Genomic DNA, 16,449 nt, shown 5'->3' on the forward strand with positions numbered 1-16,449 from the left:
ATATAAAAATGAATACATCAATTATAATTAAAATAGAAATATTCATAATACATAGTAAAGCTTTTATGACTAATAATCTACATTATTTTGATTCTTGATGTTCCTGTGTTGGAAAATCACACCTACATTGTTGATGTTACATAGCAACTGATACAAATGGATTAACAATGCCTCAGCACACAAATCTAACCTGTTTACTTTTCCATATACAGTACAGCACAGACAGGAGGCCATAATGACTCAGATTTGAGGGAAACAAAACCATAACCACAATGCAGACAAACAAAGAGAACAGTTAAAGATGGCTTCCCTCGCTCTCTGTCTGCTACCTGCTCCGGTTAAATGAAACCTGCTCCCTCTCTTTCACCCATTCACTCTCTCAGTCAACTGCTTTCTCTATTCATTCACTTCCTCCATTCATTCACCTGTTTATTCTCATTCATGCTTGTTCATTCAGGCGACAGAGCCGAAGGGGGAAAAAAAAATCTATGAATGTATGTATGTAGGTAGCTGCTGCCATGGAAACCGGTCACCTGACACCATCTTTACCAATAGGGATTCCCTCCGTGTGTGTGAGTGTGTGTGTGTGTGTGTGTGTGTGTGTGTGTGTGTGTGTGTGTATTTAGGGTGGGGGAGAACGATGTCCTGTGGAGTGGGATGGTATACAGAAAAATGAGTCAGAGAAGATCCTGTCCTGTGTGTGTGTGTGTGTGTGTGTGTGTGTGTGTGTGTGTGTGTGTGTGTGTGTGTGTGTGTGCGTGTGTGTGTGTCTGTGTGTGTGTGTGTGTGTGTGTGTGTGTGTGTGTGTGTGTGGCTGTGTGGCTCTCAGAACAAAAAGAGGGTGATTCCTCTCAAAGGAAACATCCTTCTTCTTATAGTTCGGGGCTTCCCTCTATCAGTTAAATATAACCGCTGTTATAAAAGCCCCTTTTAGTGGAGCTGACAGTTTAAATCATTGAAGACAAAGAAAGTACACAGACACAAGCAGACATGTTTAATGGCATGACTTTAAGCATCTCTGTGCTGCTCCAAGCACAAACATAAAGCAAAGACTGATTATCTTGTACGACTTGATAACAATTTTTCAAGGTCAAAAAATGATGCATTTGTTTTTTACAGACAAAGTCTCAGTATGTTCCATCTGGATGTGAGGAAAAAGCTGTTCATACCAGTATTATTTTATTGTAGTTTCATATTTTCTTCAGCAGCAGAGCGTATTAAGGGAAATGTGTTTATACACGTATTTAATTTTTGGGCTGAAGTGTACGTTAAATCAACAGAACCCCCTATGAAAGAAATCTATGAATGAAAAGACAGCTGCTGCCATGGTAACTGTCCACCTCATACCGGTTTTTACCAATGGGGATTCCCTGATGCTTTTGGTGTGTCTGTGTGTGTGGGATGGGGTAAAGGAATGAGTAAGAGGAGATTTTCCTTGAAATAAGAGACAATATGTTGTGAAAAATTTAGTTCCCAGCTCAAAGTCTGAGATGTAAACCATATAAACACTCTGATCCTTAAAGGATATAGTCTGGCATTATATTTTTCTTATACTGAACAAATCCTGTCAAAAACTAACACCACCAAATAATTGATCCAAATGATGAGTATCGTCTTTGTAGCCAACTTTGATACAAAGTTGCCATATAGTGATGTGCAGTAAGAAGGGCACTTGAAAAACACAAATTAATTAATTTGTGTATCTGCACACTACCGGTAATTCAAATCTGCTCCAAAATGCAAAATGGTTCTCACTCAGCCCAACAGACAAACTAAACTGAAAACATCTGCGAAGATGATGAGTCACACTGTTTTTTTTACTGTGTGGCTTATCGGCAATGAAAGGGTTTATAGAAAACAGCCTGCCTGTTTTGATAGTAATGCATCACACCAACATCAAGTGCATTCTACCGAAAATTCCAGCAGGGGGCGCTACGTTTGGTTACAAAATGAGAAAACTTTGCACTTGATTTTTTTAGGACAACACTATAGTCTCAATCGCTAGTAAAAAATCTTCTTCAAAACAATTTGATGTTTATAGTTCTGTTAATGGCCCATTTAGAAGAAAATACAAGATAAAGAATCGTATAATTTGGGCCGTGGCTACCTTTGATTGACAGGTGGCTAACAAGGCGAGCCGTCATCAGGAGAGAAGCAGAACAATGCGTATCCACGGCAACGTGTCAGTAAAGTTATATATAACGTTATATAGATATAAAAAAAGGACGTTTATTTGAACGTTTTGTTCATACAAATGTCTTGTTCAGCATTTGGTTGGACTAACAGACACTCCAAGGAGGCGCAAACATTTTGTTTTTGTTTTGTTGCCAAAACTAACATCCCAGTTAATGCTAACATGAATTAGCAGCGGCTTCTTTCAGTCAGGTTGAGGTGTAGAGAGGTGTGTAGTCAGTGATCAGATCCCTCTCGCTCCTCCACAGTCCAGATATGGTCTGCTCCCCGTATCGGAAACAAGATGGCGACGAGTGTAACGCTGAACTCGATGCTTACAACTGGCCACAAACCAACGGGTGACGTCACGGTGACTACGTCCATTATTTATATACAGTCTATGGTGCTTTTATAAAACAGCACCCCCACTAGCTCATTAGTAACAGTTCAGGCGGAGAGTGGTACTGCAGTGCAAAACAAAGACCTTAAAAATAATAATAAATTCAGTTGAAGTTCTGTGAGAAGTTAATGAGGGGAAAAGCTGCTAAAGTCAAGAAGACGTCACAGTAACTACAGAAACCGCTGTTGTGTCAAAGTCGGCTGGTTTCGATTCCTGTCGCAGTCAAACTAATCCAAAACCGATTTCTGAAGAGAAGTGAAGTGAATAGATGAATGGAATAAAAACAATTTTTTTATTTGTATCCTGAAGATGCTTGGACAAATTCAGAAACAATGGAATCAAAATGTATCGGTATACATATGGTTAATAATTAAACCCCCATTGTTTCTTCCTTGTTGTTTTGGATGGAGTTCTGCTGATACAGACACCAACTCAGAGCAGGACTGTGCAGCCGGCCATTGGCTCATGACTTACTGTAATCTTCTTTTCGACTTTGTTTGGTGACTCAGTCCTTCTGGTTAGCGTTGGCTAAATCCTGGGACCTGCAGTTTGTGTTGAGACCGTCAACTTCCACATGCAGCAAACTAAAACCATCCACTTCTGCAAAATTTGTCTCACTCCCCGTGCAGCCCTCAATGGCCTTTCTCACAATGTTAGAGAAAGTGAAAAATAATTTGTGTATCTGCCATGTGATTTGGATTTGCTCCAAAATATAATGGGTTCGTCTTTGGCCCATGCTGCAACTTTCCACCAAGTTTCATAACCCTAATCCTAAGCCTGATGGAGACAAACAGGGCCAGAATAACAATGAATCCCTAAGAAAAACACTATTTACCACAAAGGTACAACTAAAGGTACTTTTGTTTGGACAAATATAATGATGATAATAATGGTTTTCATTATAATAACCAAAATCATTATCAACAAAACCATGGAAAATGGCTAGATATCCGCTCTTAAATAAAACTCTAATGAGCTATTTTTGTTGTTATCATTATATTTATATTGTACCAGGCATTAAAATTAACATGAAATTGAAGAAAACCAGGGTGGTCTTAGGCAAGGCAAGTTTATTTGTATAGCACAATTCAACACAAGGTGATTCAAAGTGCTTTACAGAAACATTAAAAACAGCAAGACACAATTGAAAACAGTAAAAACAGTCAATTAAAACAGGGAAATCGAAATAAAAACACAAATAAGATAAAATAAGATACAGCAGGATAAGAAAAGAGATAAAATAATGAAAAAGCACAAGTCAAACATTAAGTAGTTAAAAAGTAAGGACAGTAGAGTACAGCAGATAAGTGTTAAAGTTAAGAGTACGCTGCAGTAAACAATAGTCGAATAATTTTCTCCATGAATGTATATTGTATTTGTGACCCGTAGGTGTAGGAGATTCAATGTTTGGATTCATGCATGAGCCTTAATTGCTGCTCAAACTAGTGCATTTTCCCTCAGGATGTAACTGTCTGTCTGTCTTTCTGTCTTTCTGTCTGTCTGTCTGTTTTCTGTATTTACTCTCCCAAGCCTCTATTTATCTTCCGGTCTGTTTCTCTTTCCTCCTACCTGCCTCTTTCTCTGCTTCTCCATCTGTCAGTCTTCCTGGAGACTATTTTCCTGTCTGCCTTGATAGTTGCCTGGCTCCTTTTCTCTGCCACCTGGCTGTTTCATTTAATGACTGCAGTCCTGTTACATAACAAGCCCACCTACAATAACTACAGTTTAAGCACATCATCTGTTTGTGTGAGTGTGTGTTTCTGGGCGATAATTGCGCATATTGTCCGCAGTGTGTGTCCCAGTATCATCAGCCTGTGTGTTTATGTGCTTTTCCAGTTGGAAGCAAATAGCAGAGCTGGCAAGTTAACATCCTATCAGCCAAACGCCCACACAGGCTCCGGCCGTAGATAAATGAATCGGAAACGCTACCAAACACTGATAAAAATCCGAGCTACTGCAGCGGGTTGTGTTGCTAGTTTTAGATAAATCTGAGAACAGGGAGTTTTCCTTGTTGTTAAAAAAAAAATAAATGCTGACATACATTGGTTTTCATTTGAAATCATCAGCTAATCTTAGTATTACATAAGTCCCTAAAGATAACTTCACTCCTGTTGTCATGGTGTGTTTATAATAGAGATAATATAGTTGTTGGTATTTTATCTTTTGCTTGTTCCTTTCGTTTAAACAAAAGTTATGATAGTAGACTGGATGTTTTGGTAGCAATATTTTTATTTCTGTTGTTATCTCCACTGAGGACGGCATGCTTTTAGTGCCGTTTGTCTGTCTGTCGGAAGGATTACGGAAAAAATAATGGCCTAATTTATAGGGGTGGGAATTAGCAGAGGCCCAACGATTTCTATTTTGTCCCGATACTTGAATCACAATATGATATTATTGCGATTTTTAGCATTGTGTGATATGGTGAGTATTGCAATACCATATATTGTGATTTAACTGTTTAACTGCATTTTGTGTCCACAAAATTGAACTCAATCAAGAATTGTTTTGTCAAATAAGAGAAATTTCTCAGTCTATTCATCTCACTTCAGTCTTTTTATTTCTCCACAATGAGAGTCAAACCCACAGACTGACCAACAAAGTATTCAGTCAAATTGAGCTGAACTGATATCAAACATGTATGGACGACAACAGCTGCAGCATTTTCTCAAACTTTCCTCAACTTTAAGCTTCACTGCTCTGAATTTTTTTGAATGAAACATAAAAATAGCCTAACTTTGCATTATTTTGACAACTTCCTGACACGATAGATTCCTTAGATCTTGTAGATTCATATTATACCAGTATCTCCAGTATATTCCAGCATTGGAACGATAAATATCTATAGTTGGTAGCCATGACTTGATATAATATTGCCACGCAAAATATCACGATGCTATGCTTTATTGATTTTTTTCCCCCACCTCTACTGATTTCCATGTAACTTAATCTAAGGGTGAAGCACGGGCCAATGGAGAACTCATAAAACTTTAGAATGGATCCGAATCACAGGGCGGATACACAAATTCATTTTCACTTTTGTTACCTCTGTGAGATAGGGCATTTGTGCTAAATTCTAGTTTCCTTAATTTTTCAATGTTTCCTGCTACTGAGAATGGAATTTGGTACAGTACTAATGATAGGAAAAACAGTATTCTTAAACATTTTAGTCAGTTCAGTTAGATTGTTAATAGTTAATAGGTTTCCAGGTGATCTTCTTTGAAAGACAGTTTGTTTTGTTTCGCTCATTCCAATCAGTAGCAAATCCATCCAACCAGTTTTTTACAGTGATTATAGAAATATGGAAATATTTATGAAGGTGGATTTATATAACTAAACCAGCTGTGCCGATGTCATCCACACTTGACACCATTTATTGCTATTTTTCATGAATGTAGCTAGGTAGCTGGCTAGCTATTAAGAACATAATGTCCCTGTTCCAGCCCAAGTTTTGAGCAGTTTTTAGAGTTTTCAAGTGTTCATTGTCAACATTTCCTGTTATCGAAAAACGCAGGAAAAAACTTGATAAATGTCTTCATATGGATACATTGCTGATTATAGATGCATCAGATTGACACAGCATGCAAAAGAAGTAAATTCTTTTCAGTTTTATATTTTATGTTTCTTCTTTCAGAAGCCCTTCTAATAAAGCACTTAACTGAATGAATTAAATGTCTGGGAGCTCAGTCACGGCGTTTCAGACCGCTCTCTCATTACACTTTATAGTAGAAAAATTAATTCTATTGTACAACAGATTATACTTCTCTCATTAACTTCCCATCCATTTAGCATATTTGATACAGTCTGATGCTGCACTGCTTGGTAAGACTTCCTCTCTCTCCCTGTCTCAGTATTAGAGGACTGCATTGTACGCTACACATCTTACTGTTTCAGGATGGGCCTAATAGTACATTAAACCATTAGACAGATGCTGCAGAGAACACTAATATTCTCTCTCACACACACACACACACACACATACACACACACACACACTGGACCCAGACTTTACACACCACTAATGCTTCCTGTTTGCCTTTAATCAGAGCTCAGGTTTCAGGAAGACAGGATGCATTAGTGGTGAGAGGAGAGAGATGGCCTGCATTAGCAGGCTGTTGACAAACCTGTTGGCTGGAAACAACCAGTATCTTTTTATTTTTAAGTATATTTTTAGAGGAGATGTTGGGAGGCAACAGCAGGTATGGCAGAGAGAGTCAGACAGGCAGCACGTGTCAAGTTGTGACAATGATTCAGGCCCTCGTTGTTTTGTTGACAGTTCATTCAGCCTCTCTACGTGATTTTCTCTTGAAGCCCAAAAGATAAATTCATCATTTCATTGGCTCTAATGCCATGGAGAGGTCAGAGGTCAGCTGGAACAAGCAAGTAGTCTAGATGTTGTTCAAAGATGCATTTTCAGTTTGACCACTAGTTGCAGGAAAGGACGTCGTTCTGGTGATTGATCGTGTCAACAGTCATGTTTGTGATGCTATGTTTTGAGCTATATGCTATCATCCTGATGTACACATGTATAATGTTTATAGATAGATAGATGGATAGATGGATAGATAGATGGATAGATTGATTGATTACTTTACTTTATTCATCCCCAAAGGGAAATTCGGTTTTCACAGCAGTCCGGTATTAAAGTACAATAAAATACAATAGAATAAAATACTGAGATAGAATAAATAAAAACAACAATATAAAAAAACCCAAAATAGAACAAGGACACTTAAGAAGTTAAAAAGAAGATTAGTTGGTAGGTAAGGTACAGTGGCAAGATGATGGTAATTGTACTGATGATATGATGGTAATAATGTTATTGTGACTATTAGTACAGTATATATATATATTTATTTATTAATTGTTTGCCTTATTAACCATCTTAGTTTAGCATCTTAGCATGCTGACATTTGCCAATGAGCAAATTTTTGTAATAAGTTTATTAGCATTAGCAATAAACACACACTACAGTGAAGGTTCATGAGGATGCTATTGCTTTTGCTGATATTTGGTAATAAAACAAAGTATTGGAAATATTGGTATTTCTGTCTGATGGTGGCGCTACATGAAAAGTCAAAGGGATCACCAAAGTGATTTCAATTCATCCTTTGGGAGCCATGAATGACTGTACAAACATTTATGGCAATGCATGAATAGTTAATATAATATTTAAATCTGGAAGGTTGTGGGCAGACCTACTCTGCATTAAACCCTGAGCCTTGCATGGCTAAAAATATTGATTGCATTGATAGAAGTCTACAAAAACCAGTATAAGATGCAGATAAATCAATAAAGAAATGAGCACACATAGATTTAGACACTATTGCACTGTATTACAGATTACAAGTGAAACATTTAAACATCCGAAGCTGTGCGCTGTTGTTTGTTTGTCAGACATTCTCCCTCCCCACAGTGCCGGATTTGATCACATCTGCATTTATTTTGAAAGGACAAATAAACAAGGTTTTGCTTATACGATATGTGAGCACTGGCCACCACTAACGTCTTATCATTGGTTGAGAGATATGTCTGCCCATCATGTCATCATCATCATCTGATCATCATATGATGTCACATCTGATGATCATCCTATGGATAACAGCGCCTTCTTTGACAGTTTGGTTAGACGCGTGCAGCCGAGGCATAAAGTGGTCATTATTCGGCTGGGGGACAGACTATGAATTGAAGTCAAATCCTGTCCTTTTAAACAATACAGGCTTGAGCACTCAGATTTGTAAAAGGTCATTTTATAATCTACACATTTTTGTGTAACCAGGTCACTATTTTTCTTTATGTGCAGGAATGCAGGGCAAGAGCACTTCCTGTGTTCCTTCGGCAACGGGCCCCGAAGCTGCATTGGAACTAAGCTTACAGATGTCTTCCTCAAGGTGACTCCATTTCTTTGCTCATAACACAAACACATATAAACATACACACACACACACACACACACACACACACACACACACACACACACACACACACACACACACACACACACACACAGACAATTGTCTTCTTTTTAAGCAAAGACATAAAATATTCACTTTCTGTTGCATTTAATGAATATTCTTTAGTCTGAGAAACAAACACAAAGAACAAGTTAAAATGTACGTACTGCACGTTTAATCAGACATACCAACCTCTCTGTGGATTTTCACATCATGATTATGGATACTGATATTCATTAACTGTTTTTTCATCATGTTTTGTAAACAAAGTTTCATCATGTGATATATTGAAGATTTATTATTTTTGAAAAATATAAATTCTGTAGCCCCACACTGTAGCACCAAGAAATATATTTGTGTTTGGCTGCAACCAAACAAATTATAAATGCATGCCTCATGTTTCAACTGTGTATGTGTGAACAAGTCTGCCCTCGCCTGGCATGTCCAAACTATACCATAAAGAGTCAACAGGCACGAGTCATTTAATCAAGGGATCTCAGTGTTCAAATAGCTCATTCGTCTAATCAGGTGTGCTCTTGATTGATTGGGACAAAACTTTACATTCATATGGCCCTTTATGGAATAGTTTGGACATACCTGAGCAGACATCCAATGTCATATTAACAGAACTGTGTCCAGTATATCCGGCAATTTGTTGCAGTCATACATTGGAATTAGGGGTGTAATCATTCTACTAATGCACACTTTTGTTCAGACCTCGATTTTTGAAGCACGGTTTAGTTCATACCTCTGTTTTTTGAAAAACATGGAAAACATTTTCTGGGTTTTATTCAATCAACTACAAGACCACTAAAGTACTGACTTAGACATTTAACAGATATGATTCACAAAAGCAGAGACAAGTTAAACCATTACATGTGTCGCATATTGTCCCTTTGGAATTTGTAAATTCTTTCCTCTTTATAGAATTAACGGAGAGACAAGTCAAGTCAAGTCAAAGTTTATTTATAGAGCACATTTAAAAACAACCCCAGTTGACCAAATTGCTGTACAGTTAAAATACAATAAAAATCAAACACAAATAAAGTGATAAATAAAAACAATAAAATACTAAAAACAATAAAATACTGATATAAGAACTCAATCTAAAAACAGAGTTAGAGTCAAAAAAGGAAATAAAAGAATAAAAAGTAAAAACTTTTTAGACATATTTTGTCAATCCGAGTGGAAAGTTTCACTTTAAACATTGGGGTGTTGAGGCTGTCGTTTAAAAAATGTGAATTTGCAACCAAGAAGGAAGTGGAAAAATCAGGAAGCTTCTGTTAAAACCTGTTATTTTTAGAAGCCCTGCTACCGGATGAACGCACAACACTACTGTAACTGTTGATGACTGACATAATATGGCATACAAACAAAGAAAGCCAGAGATGGAGAAGTGAACCATGAGCACTGCTCATGGGAACGATGAAATGCTTGGCTTTATGTGTGTGTGTGTTTATTTGGGATAACAGACGGAGAGCCAGCGAGCCCAGGTACAGACTGTCCTGTTTAGACGACGTGCCAGTCCCCACGGTAGCACTCACCATAGCCACCAATGCCTATATACCCAGGAGACACATTGACACACACACACACATGCATAGACAGCCTACGGATGGCACAAGAACACGTGTGTTACAGGTGTGACAACAGGAAGGAGAGAGATTTATTTCCCTCTGGAAACAGCTGTGTCTATGTAGACTTTGTGTTGTGAGACTTGACACTGGGGAGTGGAGGGTGACACCAACCTGAAAACAACCACCGGTGGATTCCCAAGGCTTTAGTTAGAAATGTGCAAGACCGGATGGAAGGAATCCCAATTATTTTCAGTAGTCAGAGAAACCTTGTGTAGATTTTTAAAAGTTCTGATAAAGAAAGGATTAAATGTTTCATTATTTCATTACAACCATTGAGTGAAATTTAATCAAATCATCTTTAAGCCCCACTGTCCTGCTGAAGCTCTCTGTGCTCACTCAGCAGAGTTATAATGTTGAAAGGAGCATCTACCATTTTCTATTAAAAAAAAAAAAGGTCTGATTTCAGATAGTGGTAGACATATGCAGACTTCTCATTTCTAGTGGCTGGCTGTTTATTTAGCCGACTGAATTGTCGACTGTTGCTAGCCGGTTTTATCAGCAGTAGCTAGCTAGTTAATTAAGCTAACTGTGAGGTGGTTGAGTTTAGCTGACTTTCCACTGTTAACAGGTGACTATTTTGAAACTAGACCTCCTTAAAGGGTGTTAGATATGTTGGAAACCTACAGCTGAATTACTGGCTTCCACACAGTGGGGAAACTGTACTTTGCAGTGGATTTTCTGTCCTGTACATGTCTGTTTTTAACATGTAACCCTGCAAAATGTAGGTAGCAGAGAGTCATTGTTTTATAAATCACAGCTTAATCTCAAAAACAGCCTCCTTGACAATTTCGTCTGTTGGCAAACAACAGAAAAATGTCTAAAAGCTGCAGTGTGGTCAAATATTTTAATACAGTTTGTGGGTCAAATACACTACCTGAGTGAAGAACCCATACCTAATTTTTTTACAAGCTGACAAACTTACAAAACTAAACTTTTAAGACAATAAAAGTGTATACAGGTGTTTACAGACGTGAGACATCAGCACTTACAATGGGGACAATTTTGCGATCCTGAAACTCTATATTTAACGTTAACTAACGTATGCAGTGCAATTTTTTTTAAACTTAATCATGTATACAAAGTCAGTTTTAAGCTAATGCATTTCTGTAAATTAAGCTCAAGCATTTGACACTATGCAACTTGTGTTGTAGTAGAATGTGGATAATTCAGAAAGCTCTGCAGTATTAAGTGCCTTAGCTTGCTAACACATAGCTAACATTAGCATGCTTACAGCCAACTTGTCCTTTCTGAGAGAGTGCTAACATAATAATTTGACATGCTGAAATGTAATAGTTTTAGTTTTAGAGACAGGGTTTTTGTTAGTGTTACAGCCCATGGTTATGTACTGTGGCACCCTATCGGGTGTGGTTTTCAGAGTATGACGTGTGGCGCTGTATCTCTATGTTAGTTCCTGGTTGTCTAATACAACTTGATTCGATGTAGTTGGATTGGTCAAACAAAGTGGATCTGTGGAATTAAGTGTTGACTTGCCGAGAATGAGAGGCTTATCTCAGTAGTTCACATCCGTTGAATCAGACTGTTGGCTAGCACACTATAGTATGTTATTTAACCTGCACTGGTCTCAAATTTTTGAAGAGCAAAACACCGCAACACATGCATACAAACGTATTATGGTTGGGTTGTTGCTGCAAGATTGCTGTCCTTAATGCAAATGGGAGGGATGACTCAATCCTGCACACACGCTTACACACACGCGTACATGCATGCACACACACACACACACACACACACACTCACACTCACACTCATGAGTCATTGTAATGTTGGACCTGGTTGAATGGGGCTCAGGTGAAACGCTCAGAGCAGTTTAATGATCTGCTCTCTCCCCATTCAGCCCTCCTCATTGTTCAGCAGGGCAATCATATCTCATTATTTAAAACTAGATTACTTATTCTAGATAAGCAGAAGCTCCTTGTTTTTTATTGCTTAAACAAGTGGCATGAATTGGAGAACGTAGGCAGTACATTCACTCTCATAGTCTTGCTCTCCTAATAGATCTTCCCTATTGTTATTTAAATAAAATTAGATAATTATAACATGCTCCTCACTAAATGTAATGCTATTTTTAGAGACAGAGTTACAACACATGAAATTAACACAAATCAGGAATGCTTTTTAAAATTTGTATTTATTTCTTAAAAATTGTTTGTTATAAGTGTGACTGAAATGAATCAAAAGACAGTAAAGCTAATGGCATTTTTTATTTTGTCAAGTCTAAAGTCATTAAATTTGTCACTTGTGTTAATATATCATTTTATATATTATATATATCTATATAGATCTATGTCTGTATTTAATCTCATCTAATTTCATTTAATCCAGTGTCTTCTCCTCCCCAGCCCTTTTTACACTCCTGTGTTTTGTTAAATATTTCAATCTCTGGCACAGGCTGGTCAACTGTTAACCAATCACCGTAGACTAGATAAATTCAGAAACATGATGTCATCCATAGCAACGGGGTCAACCCCACTCTTCCTTTTAGCTGAGGAGTTCTCTCAGTCCCTCAGTAAGCATTGCTCTCAGCAACATTGTGCAGCATGACCCAACCAACACTGCTATATGATGATGTAGAAGAAATATAGACACTATCCATCACCATGTTCAGCTTTATTTTGCACTCATTTTGCACAACCTCATCTCACACTGTAACCTGCTCTAAAAAAAAAAACTCCGACCATTTGGCTAGAAAGTGTGTTTGATTGGTTCTCAGCAGACTGACCACTTGCACATACCACCACACACACACACACACACACACACATGGGAGGGCGTGACCAGAGTAAAAAGTAGACCGCAGGGATCTAGGTCAGAGATGTGACTCATCGCCTCCTTCCCCTTACCTCCTTCCTCCCACCCCCACCATCATCATCATCATCATCCTTCCCCAATTCCCTCTTCCCTCCCTTCCTTCATCCCCGTTCATTCCTCCTGATCCTCCCCCTCTATCAGGAAAATCTTCATTCACAAAGTGAAGGAGGGAGGCGGGGCAACTGGCTGGTTCTAGTGAATGATTGGTCCGCTGTGTGGCTGAGTGGGAGCCAATGGGGAATGCTGGCTATGGTGTCACCAGCCTTGGAGCTCTGAGTACAATTAGTATAGGATAGATTCTTCTCCCCGTCTTGGAGCATAGTTCAACTTTTACACGATGCAGACTAGTAGTAGGAGTGTTGTCTGCTGTCTTTGACATTTTGGTGTAAAAATAACAAAAAACATACGCAGTTAAAAAGCTCTAATTGAGCTCTGCTCTGCTCGACAGTGAAATGAGCATATATATTAAGATAGTGTTTATGATATGAGTCAACCACCTCCTATGGACTTAATGTTCTCTTTCAGTTTGGCTGCTAAAAGGTGTTGCATTGCATTTCTTCTTTTTAACAACATACAAACAAAGTGTTATGGAGGCTGCCTCTTTACAAGTTGGAGACTTTCAGCGTTGGCGGAGGCTCTCTCTCTGCCAAGTGCCTTCTGGTTTAACATTTTGTTTTTGCGCTGCTATTAAATTAGGTAACAGTCACTTCCACCCCCACTGCTTTTAACTCGAAATATCATCTGTCGTGCAGAAAACAAGTTCCGTTTATGTCAGTGAAGCAAAGATACGCAAGACATTCACAAAAGTCTTTCTCCTTCCTTGCTGCCAGGAAGCGTGCATGTACCTGTTAAAGCACTACGACTGGTGTTTGGACCCTCCATCACAGGACCTCGAGTACAAATGGCTGCCTGTGTCTCGCCCCGCCATCCCCCCCACCATCTCCTTCACCCCGACTGGATCAGACCAGATCTGACAGGAGCGACACCAGCTAGGGATGCACAGTATGTTTAGTGATGTACCTGAAAAAATAGACATAAGCACTAAAAAATGTAGCTAGAGGCCGAATATGCCTGTCTACAATGTGCAGCATAAGCTGGAAAATATGTGAACACACACAGAGGGAAGCCAGCAAACTGAGGTTTCCCCCTGCTGCGTGTAATACAGTAATCGTCCTGGGGAAAGCCGAGGAGTGTGCTGGTTTCACTCTGTGTTCTTCTGCCAGATATTCTGCAGCTTTGCTTGATGAATCTGCAACAGAAGACAAAAAATAAATGACTCATAATCGTTTTTCCATTGCGGAATTTGACTCTGGTAGACAATCCTTTTTTTTCTTGTTTATGTTTTTAATTAGTTGTCTATTACAGTCTAAAATGATTTAGCAGATACAAATTACATATTAACCTATTTGTCTCATTTAACAAGTCCTTTAAAATAGATATTACACCTTCCTTTTTCCCGTGGTGGAGTTTGCTGTGAACAAAAGTTAAAATTACCTCCAAAACGGCAGCTGTTATGTAATAGAAATAACATGTTTTGCAGTATCAATATTTAAGCCAAATAAATCCAAGGGAACACACACACGTGCATGCACACGCGGAGAGGTAAGCCCTCAGATTTCATACCCAACTGCAAACCTGTCTCCCCTCCCCCTTCCACCACCTAGCAACCACTACTGCTTAGCAACAGTTCGTCATACTGACACTGACTTTAGTATGCAAGTCTCACACACACACACACACACACACACACACACACACACACACACACACTAACCTGGTTATTTTTGAAAGCAGTTGGCAGTGATACACACGCCATCTGAATCACATGTAAATGATGCCAGAAGGCGTTTGAGAGCGCACGCCCCAAAATTTTAAATAACCTGAATGATTTTTCAGCTCATGAATCATAAACCAAACTTGACTCATTCTGTGCCTGCTACACTGATAACAACTATTTTAACTACCTATTTATTAATTTCAAGTAATATCCATTACATATCATGTATGTTTGCTTTTGTCTATTTAAGTGCTGTAATTGTTAAATGTCTTTTTGTATGTCCTTTATCAAGTTTTAACAAACAAAACAGTGTATTAACAGTGTCTTAACTTTATGTATTGTTAGTTAGTATGGTTTCTCAACTTTGAACATGAACCTGTTTTCTTTGTTTTTAGTAAAAACATTTGGAGCATTTCACTTTAGTTTCCTTTGTTTCTGAACTCTACAACATGATCACATTTCTGTTTTGAACACCTAAACATGTCCATGGTTAAAACTGGAATTACTTAGTTAGATTTAGGTAGCACACCGACATGGTAAGAAAAAGATGTGATGATCTTATTGTGACATGATTAAACCACGTAACTAAACCAACAGTTACATTTGATTTATAATAACTGAATCAAATAACTCAACGTTGACATTGTTTTGCACACAGGCCCCTTGGTAGAAAGTCAACCCTCCCAACCTACGCCTAAAAAGAATTGCAGGCACTTCTTCTGAGCATGTTATATCATCAAATACTGCTGCAGCATGAAATAGACAGGAAAGGCAAAAAATGTGTTATTAAAACATGCAAAATGTAAATTGTAAATATATAAAGTGATTTTTTTTTTTACATTTTTAAGATGTAATTTAGCCAGAATCGTTATTTGGTTGAACTGCTCACAAATCAACAATGTTCAGAATTTTATCTTGGTGTCACAAGCCAAATTGTTTAAAACAGTAAGAAGTTAGCAGCTAAGCTAACCAATAACATGTTTTCTAATTGCTTTCACCGACATTGTATCAAAAAGAGAAGATTGAAAGTAATTCTAAGATTTAAAAGAAATTCTATTATCCAGTAAAAAAAAACAAAAGTGTTAAAGAGTTTTAATAAAATAGCATAAAAATAGACAAGAAACGCAGTCAGGAAAGTGACAGTTAAGTTGCCCCAATTACACAAATAAACATGCAAATTGACTGAAGGGATTGGGGATTTGGTGATGCCAGGCTTGATCTTGTCAAATTTACAATTTCAATTTTCAGTAATTTTGATTACTTGTGGTTTCCAATTTTTTTTAGATTTGTCCTTTTTTCTTTTGAAGTACTTGAATATGTTATCCTCTATTGGCCTAGAAGTTCTCTAAGATGTCACTTTCTATAAAGCCATGATCCTCATTTAGTTGAACTGCTCACAAATCAACAATTTTCATCATCTGTGGCAAAGGATCACAAGTAGAATTTGATTCATGTGTCACAAACCAAATAGTTTAAAACAGTAAAAAGTTAGCAGCTAAACTAAACAATAACATGTCCTCTAATTGCTTTCACCAACATTGTATCAAAAAGAGAAGATTGAAAGTAATTCTAAGATTGAAAAGAAATACTATTTTCTACTAAAACCCAATAAAAGTATTTAATAATTGTAATAAAATAACGTAAACATAGACAATAAAATACAGTTTTAGGAAAGTTAAGTTG

The 16,449-nt window shown here is 37.8% G+C and overlaps 1 protein-coding gene across 1 annotated transcript in view; it reads left to right on the plus strand.

Annotated features, from left to right (window-relative positions):
* LOC131992762 (uncharacterized) overlaps nucleotides 1-15,800 on the plus strand; it is a 34,231-nt gene extending 18,431 nt beyond the window's left edge. The window contains exons 10-11 of the mRNA XM_059358448.1: nucleotides 8,373-8,460; nucleotides 13,820-15,800. Coding sequence (XP_059214431.1) covers nucleotides 8,373-8,460; nucleotides 13,820-13,963 — 232 coding nt within the window. The 3' untranslated portion in view covers nucleotides 13,964-15,800. The remainder of the gene's footprint in view (nucleotides 1-8,372; nucleotides 8,461-13,819) is intronic.
* The last annotated feature ends 649 nt before the right edge of the window (nucleotides 15,801-16,449 follow it).

The sequence above is a fragment of the Centropristis striata genome, chromosome 19 (genome assembly GCF_030273125.1).
Source record: "Centropristis striata isolate RG_2023a ecotype Rhode Island chromosome 19, C.striata_1.0, whole genome shotgun sequence".
NCBI classification, from domain to species: Eukaryota; Metazoa; Chordata; class Actinopteri; order Perciformes; family Serranidae; genus Centropristis; species Centropristis striata.